The 21,589-nt window shown below is 47.8% G+C and overlaps 1 protein-coding gene across 4 annotated transcripts in view; it reads right to left on the bottom strand.

Moving 5' to 3' along the window:
• The window catches only part of Atp2b4 (ATPase plasma membrane Ca2+ transporting 4), a 97,246-nt gene that overhangs the window by 30,648 nt on the left and 45,009 nt on the right, over window positions 1–21,589 (bottom strand). For 3 of the 4 annotated variants that reach the window (XM_027417581.2, XM_027417577.2, XM_027417576.2), the window contains 6 exons: window positions 7,791–7,988; window positions 6,896–7,153; window positions 6,283–6,408; window positions 5,749–5,874; window positions 4,252–4,287; window positions 2,662–2,823 (listed from right to left, as the gene is read on the bottom strand). In XM_027417581.2, coding sequence (XP_027273382.1) covers window positions 2,662–2,823; window positions 4,252–4,287; window positions 5,749–5,874; window positions 6,283–6,408; window positions 6,896–7,153; window positions 7,791–7,988 — 906 coding nt within the window. The remainder of the gene's footprint in view (window positions 1–2,661; window positions 2,824–4,251; window positions 4,288–5,748; window positions 5,875–6,282; window positions 6,409–6,895; window positions 7,154–7,790; window positions 7,989–21,589) is intronic. The other variant, XM_027417578.2, reaches the window with a different exon arrangement.

Below are 21,589 nucleotides of genomic sequence, written 5' to 3'. Positions count from 1 at the left end.
TTGGTCAGCCCTCCAGCTTTCCCTTGTCCTCACCATCAGGGTGAGTTCTCCAGCATTGCTCTGGCTACTTCACCCTTTGCAGCACGAGCAAGGGGCAGGGCCAGTTCCCCCATTTTCACATCCTCGGGGGTGGGGTGGGGTGGGGTAATTCTCCCCTCACCTACACCTTCGGGGCGGGGCCAGCTCTACTGTGTTGCCCAGGCCAGGTGTAGGCGCCGCTCTCAAGTGCTGCAGCTGGTGCTTCCTATAGTTTTTAAAACTATAAGCTTTAGAAAGCTATATTAGAATCTTTCCCCCATTCTCTGTTGCTTGTACACAATTGACAGAGGTTGTGTTTTTTTTGTTTTTGTTTTTTTTTTTTTTTGATGTTTTTGTTGTCGTGGTGGTGGTGGTGGTGGTGTGTGTTTTAACAAAACAAAGGCTCTAAAAACAGTGGTTCCAAGGATATAGATGTTGTTCTTAACATTCCACCAACCCTCAAACCCTGAAGTCTCTATGGGTTGAGTTCCTGCTTTAAATACTTCATTCATAAGTAGGAGGATTGCTGGGTATGGGAGCATACACCTGTAATTTTAGCACTTGAGAGATCAAGGCAGGAAGATCATGAGGTCAGGCCAGTCTGATCTACAAAAACCAAACCAAACCAAACAACAAAAAAGGGAAGTATGTCAGAACATGGGCTTCCTTGAGGCCCTTTCTCCTAGTAACCTGCACCTTCTAAGGGGGATGGGGGACCAGCTACATGTGTGGATTGCTGCCACAGCTTTACTAGTGCTTCTGTTATATTAAGGAGGCGGTCGTGATTACACACCATGGTTTACTTAGTAGCAACGGCATCTGTCCACTTAGGAGTTTACCAACTTTGACATTCCCTCCACTGCTCTGTGAATGTCCCACACCCTGGTTACAGGATGCCCCCAAAGTGCTAGCAGGATTTCTCCTCTGGTAGCACATCAGGAAGATGACAATGACAGCAGTGACTTACATAGTGCCTGCCATAGGCCAGCCAAGCCTTCATAACCACTTTACAACAGCCCTAGGACATAGATTATCACTCCTGTTTCAAGGAAGAGAAAGCCAGGCAGGGGTCAGCGAAGCTTCTGATAGAGCACGCTGGTAAGGGTGGCCAGTCTGGCTTGCCTGAGACCCAACCATTTCTGGGACTTTCAGAGAGAAAACAGAGAAATTCTCAACCAACTGGGATAGCTGTTCACTTTACATATGGGGACTGGTGGCTATCCTGAGGGCTAAGGATCAATATGTGCTCACTGCTGCACAGCATTTGGGAAACACTCTTGCTGAAGCCACAGTCTGGCCATAATGCTTCAGGGGCCTCATGGCAAGGTCATGGGGGATGATACCAGTCAAAGCAGATTAGTTTGGTTTTGGCTTGATTAAGGAAAGGACCAGAATAAGGAAGCAAGGCACCTGTGATACAAAATTTAGGGATGTGCTGGGCGGGGTGGTGGCACACGCCTTTAATACCAGCGCTCAGGAGGCAGAGGCAGGCAGATCTCTGTGAGTTCAAGACCAGCCTGGTCTACAAGAGCTAGTTCCAGGACAGCCTCCAAAGCCACAGAGAAACCCTGTCTTGAAAAACCAAATAAATAAATAAATAATAAAAATTTTAAAAAATACATTTAGGGATGTTCTTCCCACTACCCCTCTGGGCTAAGGGATGTAATTAATGTTTCTGACCTGGGTACTGGGCTCAACAACTGGTTTTTTGCACCCACAGCTCACCTCATAGAGTCTATACAGAAGATTTCAAGGTAGCCAGAATGAGCTAAGCGCTGGACTGAAAGGAATTGGCTAGGTCAGGACACTCCCACCAGAACTTTCTGCAGTGTTTGAAGTGCTCTCACTTGGCGAGGAAGATAGCTACTGGACATATGTGGCTAGTGAATATTTAAGATGCGGCTTCCCAGCAGCAGACCATAGGCAGTGGCTGCTATTGTGTTTCTCACAGATCCTTGCAGACTCTTGGGCCCTGCCATAACTGAAGGTAGTCTGCACTTTAGCAAGGACATCTATCCCCAGAGAAGCATGCTGAGTATGGACAGACGTAAGAGGAAGCCTGAGGTCCCAGAATACTCGGTGAAGGACCACACCTTGAGGGACATTGCACAAGGGAGCTATCCTTTTGTCCCCCTTCCTGCTGCTCCCCTCAGCCAGTAGAAGATGGCAGAGAAGTGTAGGGAGAAGGGACTTGTCACCCTAGCGCCCTTCTGAATAGTCTCTCTCTAACCCTGGTCTTCCTTGCCCTCCAGTCTTTACTGTGGATTTATTGCTCCATGCTGGGTCACAAGAGCTTACCACCATGGAGGGAACTCCCTCCAGCAAGCTGCAGTCTCCGATGTCCTTGAAGGATTATAGGGCAGGTGAGAGTTCTTAACTTCCTTCTCGCTAACATGACCCTTCCCTGCTGTTTGGATGAAAGAGACCTAGGGGCTATTAACCTTTATACATAGGAAGAAGTATTTCTCTTCCAAACCCCAAGGAGTGGCCAAAGAAACAGCAATCTAGACCCCAGGAGCCACACCCTGAAGGTCCAGCTTCTTTCTGTCAGTCCTGCTTGGTGTGGCAGGAAGGGGATGGTAGTAGCCAGCACACAGGGCGGCACTTTGAATCCAAAAGTGGGAGGCAGACTTAGCTGCTCACCTGCCTTCCCGATCTGCACAGCCAGGCGGGTGAGCTTGCCCTGCAGCACCGACTTCTCCTTCTTGGGGATCTTCATTATTTTCTTCTCCTTTTCCTCAACGTCGAAACCCTCCTGGCTGTTGAGTGGCTGGATTTCCAAGGCCACTCCATCTTGGGTCTTTGCTAGGGTAGACACACAAATGGGACAGGTGAGCAGGTAAGGGTGTAGTAGCGAATGGCAGGCAGGTGGAAGGTGAGATAGCCCTTCTGTCTTCTTCCTGGAATGTCCCATAGGCCCCTGACCTCAGTTCTGACCGTATCTCACTCCTGCCAGATGTAGGACTCCACTAGGGCCTTTGGGACAAATCTAACAACTGGAGATGAAGTGGAGGATGCCTTTTTGGTCTGGATTTCCTCTTCATGACAACTTCCTGGCACCCCTCAGAGCCGCATGCCAGGTATACAGCAACAAGGGGATTAATCACACCACTAAGGCCATCGCCACAAGGATCCTTCTGGAATCCAGAGCTTAAAACAGTGAATGTTTTCTGTAGAAAGGGACCAAAGGGAAAGTCTAGCAGATGTTTCTAGAACATAAGGGCCCTAGCCTATTCTGTTAAAGCCCTCTTTCCCCCAATCAGGGAAGAAACACAGACCCTTTCCCCAAGACCAAAGCTATTCTTCAACTACTTATTATATACGTTGAAGGACAAGGGAGTGAAGTAGGTACATGGCAGGACCTGAGTTGAATATTCTGCGGGAGAAAAAAGAAGCTACCATAAAGAGAGTAAGGGGAAAGCAGAGATGTACAGACACAGTAAAGCCATTTATTTCCCCTTTAGAAGAAGAACAAAGAGACCTGAAATTCCAGCTTTTTCTGCTTAAGCCCCGGTGCTCTGATCTGGTGATTTTACTTCTAAAGAGTACTATGATGTGTGTAGCAAGGAAAACAAAACAAAACAAAACAAAAACAATTTTAGGAACTGTCTCAAGACTATTTCTTGTTGGTCCTCAACATCCCTCCAACTTAAGTCTCTCTTGAGATACAGTCTCTTCTGTCTGATGCACAAACAAGACAGAGATGGGATGTAGACACAGCCACCAAGAGAAACACAAACCATATCAGGAGGAGGAACAAAACAGACCGTGGCGAGAACAAAGAAAGAAGTGGGCAGAGAGGCAGAGAGAAAAGTCTCTCTCCAACGCCTCTGAGCAGACGAGCAGAGAAGAAATAACAGACCAGAAGACACCGATGAGGCAGCTAGCAGAGGAGGGTGCAGGGACTGCCCAGCCAATGTCCTCCACCATGACTTCAAACCCAGAAACCGCCTGCCGGTGTGGACAGCGAAGCAGACAGAGCTCAGTGCTCTGGGAAGAGCAGATCCGTGTCCCACACCCGAAGAATTCTGGACATGTGCTTCCTCAAGCCAACAGCAGAGGGTGCTGCTGTTCTGCCTTGAGCCCACCCCCGGGATCTCTGCACCGTCCTCAGGATGAGGCACTGGGCCACAGCAGCAGGTAACGTTATGGAGAGGGCAGACAGATGGCCTGGAAAGGTCTGATTTGAGCGTGGGCAGGTAGAGATGGCACATGAGTGGGTGGAGAGGTTACCTTTGTTGCGATTTTCAGAGACTCCTTGTTTTTTACCTGTTTGAACAAGAAAGAGAAAAGTGGGGTGGAGACCCAAAGTAAGAGATGACCAGATATCATCTCCTTGGTCCTCTCCCAGCACAGGAGGGCTATAGCAAAGGAGGTGGGCTGTAGGGTAGGGAGATACGTGTGGAGGACGCTCATGTCTCTGTTCATCCATCCTTCCTCCGGGTTGCAGCTGAGTGCTCACACATGTGCACACATGGCCACGAGCTGTTCTTGCTGCTAGGAGGGAGGGGGATGCTCTGGGCTTGAGGCAAATCTCTTGAGAAAATGGGGATGGGAGTTAGGGAGAGACAGGCAGGAAATGTTTCTGCCTGTGGACAGGCCTTAAAAGGCATCTCCGGGTCAACTCAACATCACAGGCAAGCTTCCTAAATATTCATTTGAGGGCAGCTATGGAAATGAATAGTTGTTTCTTATACACTGCTCTCTACTAAGAACCTGAGATGATCCTTGGCCAAGTGGTAGAAACTGTTCTCTCCCCACAGGAAGAAGGAATGCTCAGAAAAGGGTGTGAGCTTGGCTTTAACATCTGGGTCTCTTTCTCCTACAATTCCTGCTCCAGGAACAAGTGAGTGACCAAGACTAGTCTAACTGCCTCTCTGATCCTACTCTCCCAACTGTGCTTCTCTTCTGCAGAGAGACCACAGTTTCAGCAGGACCCATGTTTTCTTCAAGTCACCTCCCTCATTTATTCCTTAATCCATGAGGAAGAGAGGAAGGGAAGAGGAGGAGGTCCCGGGGCACTTTGGCTGGAGCGCGTTCCAGCTCATCCAGAGTGGGGCTAACTCAACCCCTCACAATCTACTAAAGATACAGGAATTAAGGTTCAAACGCAATCTGACTTGAGGGCTTTGAGTCAGGATTCGATGGTTTTCGTCAGTGCTCCTCAGAGACAAGGTTGATGTGTGTGTGTGTGTGTGTGTGTGTGTGTGTGTGTGTGTCTATGTTTATATACCATGTGTGTGCCTGGTGTCCACACAGGCCAGAAGAGAGCATAGGATCTCCTGGAACTGGAGTTATAATAGATGGTTATTAGCAGCCATGTGGGCACTGACAATTAAACCCAGGTCCTTTGCAAAAATAGCAAGTGCAGCTGGACAGTGGCCCACGCCTTTAATCGCAGCACTGGGGAGGCAGAGGCAGGTGGATCTCTGTGAGTTTGAGGCCAGCCTGGTCTACAAAGTCAAGTTCCAGAACAGCCAGAGCTATTACACAGAGAAACCCTGTCTCAAGAAACAAACAAACAAAAGAACAGAATAGCAAGTGCTCTTAAACCACTGAGCCATCTCTCCAGCCCCACACATGACACCTGCATCTTGGCAAGGAGCTTAGATATATGTCACTTGATCCCAGCAGACTTTTCTAATAGGTTTCCATCTGGATCTGCTCTCTGACATCTAGTTCATTCGCAGGGATGAAAGAGAATTTCACTGTCATTTGGCACGCCCTTACCTTTCTTCTTATTTTCCTCCTCATCTTCCTCACTGGCTCCTAAGAGGGTGAAGATGATTCCAGTCTGCGAGTTGATCCCCACAGCAGTCACTACCATCCGGCCAGAACCTTCCATCACGTGAGTCCCTATAAAAGGAAGTGAGAAGATGGAAACGAGTGCTGTTTGATATTCTTAGCTGTGATGTGGGTATGAAATACAAACTTAAAAGCTCAGTGCTCCCTTATCTTTATGGACAGTAATCAAGTTAGAAGGCAGTGAGAGAAAGCCAAGAGATGAGCCCATTTAAAATGGACCAAAGAAACAGAGGTTAAGGTTCATGTATTAACTTTATGCCATCTTCCAAACGGCAGAGCTCCTATAACACTGTATGAATCTTCTTTCAGGCTACTGACATCCCTGTATCAGGACCATCCACATGTCTCCACTCCATCTGAATCCAAAATAAGAAGAAAGGATGGAGCCCATAGAGGGAATGGGGCCCAGAACCCATGGCCTGACTATGGGATGATAACCTGGGCAACCAGAGACTTTACCTGAGAGCAACATGGGATCTTTGTCCAGAGACTTCTTGACATGATCCGATTCTCCTGTCAGAGAGCTCTCATCAATCTTCAGATCATTTCCCTGGATTAGGATTCCATCTGCAGGCAGCAGGTCACCTGGTGCATAGGGGGAAGGGTGACAGTAAGGCCAACCAGGTAAGAGCCAATTCCTCCAATTCTACCTCAGGGCTTCTCTCCTGGTAAATCCTATAGGGCTATGGTCCCACGAGAATCTGAAGAGCCTCTAAAGATAACTCTAGAGCTAGGGTGGGGCTCAGTGGTAAAGGGCTTAACTACACTACAAAAGGCCCTGGGTTTGATCCCTAGGGTCACACATATCTCAAACTGACACCTTCCTGTGGCCTAAATACTATGTACCTTTACTGCTAAGCCATACAGAGCACAAGTATGACAATCTCTTGGAAGAGTTTTGGCTATGGTTTTCTCCAGAATTCCTTCCCACAATCTCCTTAAATTCTACCTGATAATACAAGCTGGGGATTACTGGGAAGAGTGTTTCAGAAACTCTTAGCCCCTCATGTCAATGAACCCACTCCTCAAATGTGTGTTGGGAGTATAGATCAGAGTAACATGGTGCTCTCACCGTATTTGACCTGGGCAATATCTCCCACCACAATCTCAGCCACTGGAAGTTGGATGAGCTGACCATTCCGTATAATGCAGAATTTTTGCTCAAGTTCAATGCGACTCTGCAGCCCCCGGAACTGCTTCTCTTTGCTCCAGTCATTGAAGGCTGTCACTAAGACCACAATGATCACCGAGGTAAGGATGGCTGCTCCCTCAATCCAGCCGGTTTCTGCTTCCTCCTCTTCATCTGGGCCACTTGTAGCCTGACCACACACTATCCAGGGAGGGGAGAAAAAGTCATTGAAACGAGGGTGGTGCTTCCACAACCTCCACAAGATGAAAGGTCATGGAGAGAGAGCAATAGAAAATAAAACTCTAAAGTGGAAGAGCTGCTCTCCAAGAAAATCAGAGGGTGGCAGGATGGACTGTCTTCTCATCGCCAGTAGCTCTATTTGTGTAAATTACCAAACGGCACAAAATATGCCAGTGCAAGTCACAAGAAGTGCACTTGGAGCTCACTGCTGTTTCCCATGATGCTAAGCACTATGGTTAGGACACTCTGAGATGCAGATGTAAGGACGCAGGATGGGTGGCATTCTGAGTAGGATGTGGTAGGGAAAGGGGAACAGTTAGGAGAATGGTGTACTACCTGCTGGTTGCTCTCCTTTGCAGAGCCTGCTGGGTAACAGGAACATTGTATACTACCACCTGTCAGCCACTGGTACTAACCATGGTTGCTGGGTAACAGGAACATCGTGTACTACAATCTGTCAGCCCCCCGGTACTAAGTAGGGTTGCTGGGTAACAGGAACATCGTGTACTACAACCTGCCAGCCACGGGTACTAAGAAGGGTTGGTGGCGTGGAAAGGATCCAGGTCTGCCACGTGGAGCAGCTCAGTCAGACACTCACTTTCATTATCTCCACCAGGGGGTCGATAGAAGGACAGGACCAGGGAGATGATGGCTGCAATCTCCAGGATGATGAGAGTGACATCCTGCAGGGCTTCCCACACTAATTCTAAGAAAGTCTTGGGCTTTTTTGGAGGTATCACGTTCTGTCCAAAAACAAGTCTACGTTTCTCCAGATCTAGAGGGTTCCCAGATAGACCTGAGAAAGAAAACAGAGTAAAGGAGGTAGTGGGTGAAATCAGAAGTCAAGTTAAAGGCCTATTTCTTTCTATCTGTCTGTCTGTCTGTCTGTCTGTCTGTCTGTCTGTCTGTCTGTCTATCTATGTGTATGTGTCTCTCTGTGCAAGTGTATGCCATGCATTGTGTACAGTGCCCGTAGAAGCCAGAACGGGGCACCTGTAACTCCTGGAGCTGGAATTACAGGTGCTTATGAGCAGCTTCATGTGGGTGCTGGCACCACAATATAGGTTTTTTTTCTAGTGACTGGCCAGCAAGATTATCATGGTTAAACCCTCGGATACCACAGAAAATGCAAAAGCCAGCATCTAGCACAAGGAAGGACGTCCTGACCAGCAAAGGTGGATCTTCGCTGAAACAGACCGGAAGATGTTTACACTTTGAGCACAACGTTCCAAAGGAGCAGCAGCACTTGATCTTGTGTTGAGACTTCTTGGTGCTAAGAAGTGGGGGAGGGTCAAAAACTACTCTCAAGAAGCAGAAGAGAAAAAAGGTTAAATTGGCCGACTTGAAATACTATGAGGTGGATGAAGATGCCAAAATGAGTCACCTTCCTCAAGAGGCCCTTCAGATGGATACTGTAATGCCAGCCTCTTTGACAGATGTCCATGTGCCGGTATTGTCTGACTTACAAATCAGAAGACTGTGCATGGGTTAATAAAAGACATGAACTAAAAATAAATAAATAAATAAAAATAAAAAGACCTCTTGTCCAGCTATAAAACCCAGAATGGGAGTGCAGTGGGAATGTGGCCAACCATCCTAGTTTGCTCAGGACTCCAGGACTACGGAACCTTTGAAAGTTTAAAAATGAGCAAAGGGTGAAAAGATGGCTTCAGGATGTGGCCTTCTGTTTTTGGTGACCTGGCTAAGTAGAGTCCTCTTCCTCAGGGGCTGTGCCCCAGGCTCTAGCTCTAAGAACAGAAACACTAGAATGTTCTTGGGATGCACAGAACTCTTCTCTCGAAGGAGCACGCAAATTCTGGCCATGACCTGAACATGCTGGCTCACACGTGAGGGCCACAAAGAACCAGTCGCCTGTTCCAAGTCATGCAAAGGTGGAGGCAGGGGCTACCCATGTGTCTTCATTCCAAGTTGCAGGGGCTGTAGATCACTGAAGTAGAACCCTCAAGGCAAAATAACCTTAGGTGCATGGCCCCTGCTTTTCTGTCTACCAGAACCTCCAACTAAAGTCTGGCTGTTTTACTTACTGCAAAGTACTTGGTATGAACTAGACAAAGTATTACAGCTCATGCTGAGTAAGAACCAAGCAAGATCAGATACTACACAGTGCTTGACAACCAGAATTTCCCCCACTAAAACAGAACATGTAATATCTGCCCCACTCCCAGGGTGGGGGTGGGGAGGCAGAATTATACTCAGTAGGTTCCCAAGAATTTTGTTTCCTCTTCCGGACCCTAGAGGGGTCACAGGTGGAGGGAAACCTTACACAACAGTAAGTTGACATTCATTGACATTCATTAAGTTGTTTACACATTGCAGCAAATTACTTTTTTTTTTTTTTTTTTTTTTTTGGCTTTGGCTTTGGCTTTGGCTTTGGCACTAGATGCTGTTGGCTGCCTGTTTGGTGGGTTCCCCGACAGGTAGGGTGGGGCAATCTTTGTCTTGAAAACAGGCCAGCAGCTGAGGAAGCTCAGTATCGGGGCAGAGGATACTCCACTGAGCTTCACACAAAGCAAGGAAATGTGTGTGCCTGGAAGGAGCAAGGACAGCATGGAGTCCAGGATGCCAGGGACTCCACACTTGGTCATCATGGAGGCCTTCCCACGGCGAGGAATGGGATAGGCCCTGTGTGAGGGCAAACATTCTTCTCTCCCACTGAACAGCATAGAGCAGTGTGACAGGAGGAAGAAAGGGGGCTATGTCTTAGGAGGACCTCAAGACAGAAAAAGAACTTGAAAATGGGCAAGCAAGCACACAGGGAATGCTGCCTGCAGGGTGGGAGGCGGCTACCATTTCCCAGGCTCACAAAATCGGCAGCAGCTGGAGTGGAGAGCCCTCTGGCTCTGAGAGGGAAACAGGCAAAGTTGGGCAGGATGGCATGATTTCCGGTCATTCTGTGCAGAGACAGGAGGGCATGGAGGCAAGCCCTTTTCATTTGGTCGGAGGCAAGGGACAGGGAACTGTTTGGAGACATGAGACTATAATCCAGGGCCCCAACATCCAGCATTAAGTCCCTCACTGCAGCTGAGCAGCCAGTTGGCCTCCACAGGGGAGCAAGGCTGGGTTCAAAGCACTGGAAGCCAAGTTGAGCGTCTTCCCAGATGTCCCCAGCCTCCTTAGTCTGCCCTGCCCTGGGAAGTCAGGTTCCCAGTCAGAAAGGCAGGGGAGGGCCTGGGAAAAGAGTGTTCTGGACAGGGCATCTGGATCCCAGACAAGCAGGGCAGGGTGGCCAGCAGGCAAGGCTTGCTGGTCCTTTGCCCTAGGGGACCAGAAAGGTCAGGGCTGTGCCAGCTTCGGACTACTGCTCTGGATGGACAGATTGGCTTGAGCGAGACAGAAGTTCAGATGTTTTGTTATCAACTTGGGGTGTTTTGCAAAGATACGGGATTTACAACTCACTGGGAGAAAATGCCCTTCCTTCCTTTGGTAAGGGGCACTAAGGCATTGTGAGGGTGACCAAGGTGTTAAAGATAAGAGTCAGTGTGGTGACTCAGACCTGTATTCCTAGCACTCAAGGGGTTAAAGCAGGGGGATGTTGACAAATTCAAGGTCAGCTTGGATTACATAGTGAGTTCCAGGTCAGCTTGTGGTATATAGAACCCCGTCTTTATAAAACCTAAAGAGCTACTAAAGATCACTTTAAGGGACACCCCAAAACCTACTAACACTCCCCAAAGTGAGTCTGTCTGAGCAACCTTTCTCAGTGTGCAGAGGCAAGGTGACCATTTATCCCATCAGGCTGTCATATTAACAACTAATGATCACTGGCCTCTGTCTCTGTCTCTGTCTCTGTCTCTCTCTCCTTCACCCTGCTCTCCAGTTCTCAGTCTTTCTCAGTCTGCTCCACAAAGACTTTTTTTTTTTTTTTTTTTTTTTTTTTTTTTTTTTTTTTTGTTCTCTGTGTCTTTGGAGGCTGACCTGGAACTAGCACTTGTAGACCAGGCTGGTCTCGAACTCACAGAGATCTGCCTGCCTCTGCCTCCTGAGTGCTGGGATTAAAGGCGTGCGCCACCACCGCCCGGCCACAAAGATCTTTTTACATATGTAAGGCAGCACATGCCACTCTTCTTCCCAAAACCCTATGTGTCTTTTCTGTGGAGTGAAAACTGGGCACTAAGACCTCGTATGGCCTCTAAGGACGCTTTGGAGCCTCCAGCAATTATCTCTTCATATTTCCCATCTTCACAGAGCTCTGGCTTGGCATCCCTTCCTTTACTCTCTGAACGTGTCCCTGATCCCTACTTTGGTCTCTGCAGGTGCTGTTGCTCCCTCTTTCCCCAACAGAGCCTTCTCCTGAGCTGTCCCTCCCATCCTTCAGGTCTCCCAGTGAGGCTAAGGTTGCCCTCAGCTGTGGCACTCCCCATTCCCCAGGCCACTCTCCAGCTTCCCCCCACAGTCCTCTCATCCATAATACTAAGGCCCGATTCCTCTATTGCTTGACTCCCCATCCCCCTAAGAGCACGGTGTTTGTCTTTGTTCTGGAGGCCTGAAGCAGCACCTGCTGCGAACACAAACCACTCAAGTCCGCTGAATGAAGTGAGTTGATGAGTAATGAACAAAGTTACTAACATTTAAGCGATTGCTGTGTGGCAGGCACTTTACCAGGCATGCTCAGCTTCTCATTAAAATATCAAAAGTCAGGAGAGGCAGTTATGAGCCCCATTTGATGTGCAAGACAACCAAGGCTTGAAGAGGCAATTGGCTCCTTGCTTTAGCAGGGGCAGGGTCTGTATCACCCACAGGATGCCAACCTATACCCAAAGGGTCTTGGGACACGAGGGCAGTAAGGCTCAACTAAGGTTCCATTCTTAGTGTGATGGATTTATCCTGGTTTGCTGGGACTTCCCAGGTTTCAGCACTGGCAGCAAATAGGCAGGTGGCCACCTCGTTTCTTATTGCCACAGGTTTGGCCCACACACTGTTACCTTTGTGCCTCTGAGCAAGCCAGCACTGCCCCTATGGGCTATGACGAGATGGGTTGGTTCCTATCTTTTTCCTGCCCTCAGGTCTAGTGGCTTCACCATCATGGCCCAGCCTAGGAAGCCTGTGCTCACTAAAAGGCTCCTATTGCCTTTTCTGGACTCAAGCAAATGAAACAAAATACGCACTAGATGATATAAAAGGTGAAACTTGGCCTCACCTAGATGATCCCTCAAAGGGACACACTCGCCTCCTCTTGCCCTTTTCTTTCACGCACGTGAGAATGTGTGTGTGTGTGTGTGTGTGTGTGTGTGCATGCGTGCACATTCGCATTTGTGCATATGTAGAAGTTGGTCCTCTCCTTCCACTGTGTAGGTCTGGGGGATCAAACTCAGGTCATCAGACTTGGCAGCCTTACTCACTGAGCCATTGTGCCTGCCCCCACCCATTAGCTATTTTCTATTCATCTACCTGCCCCACCTTCATTCACACACAGATTGTACAATAGCTCCCTTAAGAAGTCAAGTGGCTGTCCAGGTTCCCAGAGTGCTCCGCAGGAGGGCAGGGAGAGCCCTGGATGTTAGCCTGGGAATCCTCTCTGACATGTGGTGCTGCACAGGAAACCCATGTGGGGCTGGGAGCGCTGCCAATCCCCAATTTTGGGCTTTCCACTCCATTCTTTCCGCCCCAGAGAGGCTTCCCAGGCCTGATCTCAGCGGCTGTAACTTCACACAAATAGTTGACCAGCTCAGAAATATGCTTTGGGCCCGGATCTCCACAGTGGCTTCTCAAATACAAAGACTCCTGGAGAGGGGAAGGAGGACTTGGCAAGAAGGCTATGCAGAAAACACAGGAAAAGGGGGTTCCCCGAGAAATTCAAGAGGAAAATTTGTCTCTGAGAACATGAGAGAGACTGCTCCACCCAAACTGAGAGCACTTCTAGCCCTTAGAGCCAGGCTGAGCACGTGAGCTGGGAGAGGCACAGAGAATGTGTGTCTGTGAAGTCACTGCCCGCGCCCATGCTGGGAGTTGTAGGGTCCCTGCCCAGGCTACGCGAGCCAGAGTCAGCCACAGTGAGCATTGGTGTCTGCTATAAGCCTGTGTAGGACCCAGGCCAGGAGGAGTGGTGCTCAGTCTGAAGTGGTATGACTCCGGCAGAAAAGGGCCTGGGTAGGCCTCCTGTTGACACCAAAAGATGGTGTGGGCAGAGGCACCTCTTATCAGAGCAGGCTCAGTTCCAGAAAGGGTGGGTCTAGTCAGACATCATGAGGGACTTCCCAGATGTCTGAATTATGATACCTTGCCAAAGGAGGTGGAAGAAAAGCCTCTCCCATACAGACAGTGTAAGGGAGAAGTTTCTTTTGGTGCACGAGAACAAACACTGGATTACATTTCAGGATCTGGGTAAGTAGCTCGTGGGTAGAGAGCTTGTCTGACTTGCAGACAACCTGGGTTCTATTCTCAGTCCCCATTTCTCAAATAAAAATGTATCTTCAAGTCCTCCCTAAGATACTGGACAGGCCCCTAAGGAGAGGACTAGCTTAAGGTGAGAGGGTCTGTGGGGCAGCCCCAGCTCCAGCTCCTAGCCGAATGCTGGGCTCTCAAGCAGTGTAGGGCACTTTCCTGTTTCAACACCTCTAGCTCAACACAGAGACAACTAGGAGATGGCTGTCCGGGACTCCTGGCCCTGAGATGGAGGGACAGACACGAGGTCAGAGTAAAAGGGCGCTGACAGGGTGGTGGTGGCCGAGCACGCCTTTAATCCCAGCACTTGGGAGGCAGAGGCAGGCGGATCTCTGTGAGTTTGAGGCCAGCCTGGTCTCCAGAGAGAGTGCCAGGACAGCCAGGGCTACACAGAGAAACCCTGTCTTGAAAAAAAAAATAAAAACAAACAAACAAAAAAGAGGGCACCGGGCTAGACAACAATGTTCCCTCCAGAGTAGCTGCTTCCCCAGGGCCTGTCTTTACCAATCCCCCACCTTGACTCCATCCCAGCTCTGACAGAGGGAAGGGGAAGTTCCACAGAACCTCCACCCTCTGCTCTGTCACCTCCCGCAGTGTTTCCTTCTACCCAGTGTCATATTCCCAGTGCTCACACCTCTGAGCTAAATAAAAAAGAGCGAAAGCCCTACTTCTAAGGGTAGACGCAACTGCCTGCCTCAGCCAAGGAGGGAACACCAGTTTTCTTTCCCTCTTGCTGAAGGCTCAAGGCAACACAACTGAGGAGCTGGGGAGATAGCTCAGTTGGTACGGCACTTGCCTAAGGCATGCAAAGCTGTGGGTTCAATCCCCAGCACCATATGAAACGAGGGCAAGGAAGTACAATCTTACAATTCAAGGACTTAGGAAGTGTAGATAGGAGGATCAGGAGTTCAAAGCCATCCATAGCTATATAACAGGTCTGAGGCCAGCCTAGCCTGCATGAGACCCTGTCTCAAAATGAAAAAAAAAAAAAAAGATTGGACCGGAGAGATGGCTCAGCGGTTAAGAGCCCTTGCTGCTCTTGCTGAGGACTTGGGTTCAGTTCCCAGCACATACAAGGTGGCTGATAGCTATCTCTAGCTCCGATTGCTGCGGATCTGATGGCCCTCTTCTGACCTCCTCTAATACGGGACACGAACATGGTACACATGCATACATGCTGGCAAAACACTCATACACATAAAATAAGTTTAAAAAGAAAAGAAAAAAAATCAAAGTAGACCAGGAATGGAGAATCACTATCATTCCAGCACTTGAGAGGTTGAGGCAGGAGGATAACTGAGAATGCAAAGCCAACCGACCAGCCAACCCAAACCCCACTCACTTCAAATTAGAGGCTGGGGTGTAATTCAGAGGAAGAAGGAACAGGAGACTGCTATTCATACACTAAGTAGACAAAAAAAAAAAAAAAAAAAAAAAAAAAAAAAGCGCAAACCAAACTCAAGAACAAGAGCTGCTGCTGAGTCTCCCAACACAGAGGTACCAAGCCTGGGGGAGAGGAGAAAAGCAGGGCTGTACTCTCCTATCAAGGGCTCTAACCACTGCCTGGTACATGGTGCCCACAAACGCAGATGCTCAGCTCTGGGTGAGGAGGGGATGGATGGCTAAGGGTTGGCAGAGTGTGGGGTTGGGTGGGGACAGCTCTCCTGGCCTACTTCAGCCCTAGGCATGAAATGTAAACCAGGAAGGGGCGTTCCAGGGTGCCAGAAGTCTTCCCTATTGGGGCAGGAGAGCACCTTCACCCTCCTGTGTCTGCCAATCCTTTCATCGTTCCTACTGGGGGTGGAAGGGCACCTCCTGCGTCTTCCAGTCCTCTCAGCCTCTTCCTCCAGGTGTTACCCTTCTTACCCCTCCACCAAGCATTAAGACTTTCTCTAATGAAGTCAGTGGCCTGGCCCATACTGCTCACACTGGCCCACACCCAGGACAGCTAGCCTCTTTCTAGCTGTTTGAATCAGGCTGTGCACATGTGTCCCATTCCCTCCCTCCAAGACTCCAGTGTGAGGCTCACACCTTAAATGAGCACTAGCAGATTTACCCGGGGTGTGATGGCCCAGTAGACCTCAGATCGCTAGTCTCTGCAGCCGGGCCCAGATAATTTGCTAGGAAGGAACCTGGCAGCCCTGGGAGAGGCAGGACAAGAGTCCAAGGAGAAGGCTATGGGCCAAGACTGTGGTGAGAAGCTGTGCCTTTCAGATTCACGAGCTCTGCCAAACTGATATTCCAGAGTGGACTATACACATTAGAGAGGAAAGGAAGCCAAAGAAGCAAGGCCCCTGCCTTCCTGTCGCACCTATTCTACTCACCTAGCTTTGCACTTTCCCCAACAATAACATTCCCTAAAATGCTGGTATCTAAGTGTGTGTATGGGGGGGAAGGACTGAGGGGGTCTTGCTTCTATACTTCTACCTGTTGAGGAAAATATTTCTCTCTTCCTTTCTTTTCTTTTTTCTTTTCTTTTCTTTCTTTCTTTTTTTTTTTTTTTTTTTGGTTCCCGAGTGCTGGGATTAAAGGCATGTGTTACCACTGCCCATTACTACGCCGCTGTATTTATCATATAAATAAGTTTAGTGTTAGAAGAGGACAAATAGTAATTCAGATGTGTCACATGAACATTTACTGGTCATGTATCAGGTTTTTTTTTTTTCCCAGATTGATAATGGTACTAGAGATTTCAGGTCTGAGGGTACAGCTTAGAGATGAGCGCTTGTCTAGCATTGGCAGACCTCCAGTTTGATCCCCGGCACCTTTCTGAGGGTGGCGGTGGAGCGGGGTGGGGGGTGTTGATTGATTTTAGTCTGCCCTGTGAAGGAAGAGCCCGATCCTAGTATGTTCCAGATAGTGAGAAGATGGTCTTGTCTGGGTAGTACATGCTGACAAGAACACAGTAAAAACCCCAGAGATCTTAAGGTGACAGGAGCTGTCAATCTAAATCTTGAAATGAATGAACTCCAAATCAGAACTTGATCTGTCTTCAAACAAGTTCTTCTCCCTCTGACCATTTCCCAAAAGAATTTCATCTTCCCAACTCAACAGTTACTCAGTAGATAGGGAAGGCAATGACGCTTGCATTGTAAACTAGGAGCTCTCTAGAAAGGGAGCATTTAGGACACAGCATGGCCATGCTGGAGTATCTCTAGGCAAACCTTAGATGACACGGGGGGGGGGTTATCAAGTTTCGAAGCCCCTTTCTTCTCTATCAGCCCTTCATCTTAGTCCCTGTGCTGTGCGCCCCCCCCACAACACTGTTCTTCCTTCAAACAGCATTCTGTATGCAACTGCTATTGACTTGTGAGCTCTGGGGGAGGAGGGACAACATGTACTGTCATGGTCACCAATGAGAGGTTATCTACAGAGTAGGTACTAGCTGTTACGTGTTGTTGGAGGCATATCAGAGGACCCTAATTGCTGTGCGGCCATGCCTAATCCTGTAGGGGAGGAATGCTATGGAAGGCTAGAGATGGAATATGAGATACAAGTCCAACCAACACTTATCCACATCCAAATTCCACAGAGATTGTCTTTAGCCATTTGAAAGAAGCCCTGTGTCAGTGACTTATAGTTCATTTAAAGCTCCCTTTTCTGACCCTCTTGTCTGCCAGTCTACCTGGCAGTAACCCAGTAACCCCAGTAAAGTGCTTATGAAGAAGAAAACATACAACCTTCTATCTAGTCCAAAGAGTCTCTCACCCAGGATCCTCCTTCCACACTAAGGATCGCTGAGGCTGAGAACATGCCTCCCCTCGTCCTCAAGACCACGGGATCCTCATTCCATCACTCCAGACTAACCAAATGTCTCCTCCTCAGGAAGCCCTGGGACGGGAGGGGGCAGCTCAGAGGATAAGGGATCTCTTCTAGCTCTAGTCTCCTGAGCTGCTCTGCTCTGTGGGACTTGGAGAGATTTCTGGAAATGGAGCAGAGAGAGAGAGAAGATGAGAAAACAAAGGGGGGGGGGTTGGAGGAATTAGGGTTGAAAATTTGAAGCTAGACTGAATGACACAATGAGGCTCTGTCAAGGAAGAATTGGAATGGGGGAGGGGCTCAGGAGGCCCAGACCTCCCTGAGGGTCTGCAGGCAGTTAATGATTTCTGGAGGGAGAAAAGAGACTCCTCAGCCAAGGGGTATACCACTGGTAAGGTACCCATGCAACTGTAAATAACCTTTTACTTGTTAACAGGACTCTAGTGGAATTCAATGGGTCATTAGAAGAAGAGGAGGAAGAATACATGACAACAACAAAGTAAAAGGGGAAGAGTTGGGATGACAAGTCATCAGTGGGAGTGAGATGGGTGATGGTGAATATGATCAAAATGCATTGTGCTCACGTATGAAAATGTTGTAATGAAGTCCATTATTAGATATAATTAATAATACAATATAAACTTTTTTTTTTAAAGAAGGAAATTGGAACTGGGAAACAAGCAAGAAAATGAAAAGGATTCCTCCATTGATGGAAAATGCTGAGTCCCTCTACCCGCAAGCTCGCATTGACAAAGCGTCCTATTAACTCCTAGCCCTGTCTGTGTCTTAGCTTTTGTTTATACTAAGCCATTAAGACAGATAACTTGGGACTGGAGTGATGGCTAGCACTGACTGCTCTTTCCAAAGGACCTGGGTTTGGCCCCCAGGACCCGCATGGTGGCTTACAACCATCTGTAACTCCAGCTTTAGGGGATCTGATGTTCAATTTGAATTCTATAGGCAACAGGTTTGCTCATGGTGCATATAAACAATATGCAAACAAAACTCTGAACATCAAATAAATAAATTTAGACTGGAACCTGTAGCTTTTTCCATATCTCCCCTCGATGGGGGATGTCCTTCTGTATACATGTGTCTCTTATTGGTTGATGAATAAAACACTGTTTGGCCAATAGAGGCAGGAAGATAGGCAGGACTAGGAGACGAGGAGAATTCTGGGAAAGATAGGCAGAGGGAGACCTCAAAGAGATGCCATGTAGAGACCAGGAAGTCAGAATTTGCCAGGCATTCTCTGGTAAGATAAGGCCATGCAGAAATACATAGATTAGTAGTTATGGGTTAATAATTAAAAGAGAGCTAGCCAATAAGAAGCCCTTGCCATTGGCTAACAGTTTAATAATTAATATAGCGTCTCTGTGTGTTTATTTGGGGCTGAAGCGGCAGTACGACTTGGTGGGACAAGAAACTCAAGCAACATTCCCTGCCCTGTCTTACTACTCTAAATGTCTTTTCTCTTTTCTGGTCACTCTCTCAATTTTGTTGCCAGTCACTGTTGAATGCTGAGGTTGTCCAGCACCAATCCTCCAACCCCCACCCTAGGTCCTCCTTATTCTAATCTACTCCAGACTGAGGAGCAACTGCTAGTCCAACACATTAACACAATGCAGGAACATTTTTAGCATGTGCATTGGTCCTAATCCCACATTTTATCAGACATTATTAAAATGCAAAACCAGAGGCTGGGAAGATGGCTCAGCAATTAAAAGAACTTACTGCTCTTGCAGGGGATCTGGGTTCAGTTTCCAGTACCACATGCCACAATTACATGTAACTATATGTGGTGGTTTGAACAGGAAGGGCCCCATAGACTCACGTGTTTGACTGCCTGTCCCATAGGGAGTGGCACTATTAGGAGGTATGGCTCTTTTGGAGTAGGTGCGGCTTTGTTGGAGAAAGTGGTCACTGTGGGGGAGGGCTTTAAGGTCTCAGATGCCCAGGCTCAGTGGCACACAATTCTTTTTTTTTTTTTTTTTGCAGATTTTTTAATTTGAATTAGAAACAAGATTGTTTCACATGACAATCCCAGTTCCCTCTCCCTCCCTTACCCCCCTCCCCGCCCCCAACTAAAACCCTACCTATCACATATCCCTTCTGCTCCCCCTGGATGGTGAGGCCTTCCATAGGGCGTCACCAGAGTCTATCATATCCTTTGGGATAGGGCCTAGGCCCACCCCCGGGCACACAATTCTTTTGTGGCTGCCTGCAGATCAAGACGTAGAACTCTCCACTCCTTCTCCAGCACCATGTCTGCCCACACACTGCCATGTTTCCCATCATGATGATACTGGACTAAATCTCTGAACCTGTAAGCCAGCCCCAATTAGATGCTTTCCTTTATAAGAGTTGCAGTGGTCATGGTGTCTCTTCCCAGCAATAGAAACCTAAACTAAGACACTCTAGTTCCAGGGGACCCATGACACAAACTTTGAGCATGTTCTGGCACCAGCATACATGATGCACATAAATTCATTCACCCACATACACCACCAACTTTAAGTTCTCTGCACTTCTGTACAAGAGGCAACAGAACATTAATAGGCTTGTGAGCCAGAAAATAGAAACTGCTCTACTTGTACAAAGACCTCAGTTGGGTCATTAAAACCCTTTAGCTTACACAGAGAATATTAAAATTAAATGCTGGTCAAACAACAAACTCAATCAATTAAAAGTAAGAAAAAAATAATAAAAAACCTAAGTTATGTCTGTCTCTAGGATTATATAAATTGAGGCTAACAAAGACACATTAGTGTCAAAAATCCCAAGTTCCCTTAAGCCTCCTTATTAGCTCAATTTCAAAAGTTGAAACTAGACATGCTGTTAATCCAAGCAAAAAAGTACAAAAAATAAAGAAAAAGTGTCACACTCTTATTTCTCTCACCACTACCACCACAGCCCCCCTCCCCCCACCCCAGGAGCCAAGCTAGCCTCAAACCCCCAGGCTCATGAGATAGATCCTCTTAGCTTCGGAGCAACCAGAACTTCAGGCAAATGCTCCCCCACTCTGATCTACTCAAACTTATTTCATCTTGGTTTCTGACTAGAATTCGAACTCACTCTCTTATCTTTATTCCCATTATTAATCTGCAGGAGCCTCCCACAGGTGACAAAACTGCGTGAGGCTGAGAGGCATGTGAGAGTGGCCTTCTGATAATTTTTTTTTGGACAGCAAATTGTCATAGCTCCGTGAAAAGTATTAGAGAAAAGGAAAGTCTTAATCCTGCCTTGAGGAGCCCCCGGGTGCTAGCCCACTGGATTCCCGAGTCCCACTTTGTGAAAGAAATATCTGACCTGAACAATTAAAGGAGGCAAACAGAGAGACCCAGCATCAGTTCTGATGTGTGTCTTTAAAGTAAAACCTGAATGTCTCAGGAAAGCACTAGGTACATCCTCTCCTTAGAGCCCACACTGCTGTAACAGTCACTGAAAAAGAAGCTCAGGCTTGGTGGTGCATGCCTGGCACTTAGAAAGACTGAAGCAGTAGGTTCACAGGCTCCAGGTCAGCCTTGGTGACAGTGATACTGTCTCAGAGAAAGAAGAACCAGGAGGTGATGGTGGGTGTGGCAGTGCATGCCTGTAAATGCCAGCACTTGGGAGGCTGAAGCAGGATAATGGGTGTGAATTCAAGACCATCCTGGGTTTCAAATCAAGACTTGTTTCAACAAATCAATAAAAATGAAAACAAACAAAAAGGTTTAGCTGGCAGGAAGTGGACAGGGTTCAGAAGGTAGTATTAGACACAAGCTAGAAGGCCCAGGGGGGCTGCTCGAAGGCAACCAAGCACTGCCATCTTTAGCCTCTGAGGTGACAGGGAGCATGGGAGACAGACAGCATCTGCAGTCACACATACCGTAGCCATATTAGAGATTATGATTCTATGAAACTTATGGACACTCATATTCCAGCAAAATCTCCAGGCACACAAGCTCTGTTTAATTTATTAAACACCTATTATCAGTTTTCACATGCACACACAAACACACATACACAGTACTATTTAATCTTAACAACCGTATGGGTTAGGTATAAACATTATTTCAAACATCTGAACTCAAAGCTTATGAGATATATACCAGGCCTGCGATCCCATCTACTTTGGAGACTGAGGCAGAAGAATCGTGAACTCAAAGCCTACACTACAGAGTGAGCTCAGGTCTAGCCTGGGCAATGTAGTAAGAATCTGTCTTAAAAGTAAAAAAGAGGGCCGAGGCTACAGCT

Source organism: Cricetulus griseus, chromosome 5 (genome assembly GCF_003668045.3).
Source record: "Cricetulus griseus strain 17A/GY chromosome 5, alternate assembly CriGri-PICRH-1.0, whole genome shotgun sequence".
In the NCBI taxonomy this organism is placed as follows: Eukaryota; Metazoa; Chordata; class Mammalia; order Rodentia; family Cricetidae; genus Cricetulus; species Cricetulus griseus.
The sequence above is the reverse complement of the archived record's forward strand: the minus strand, read 5'-3'. Positions and strand labels throughout refer to the sequence as shown.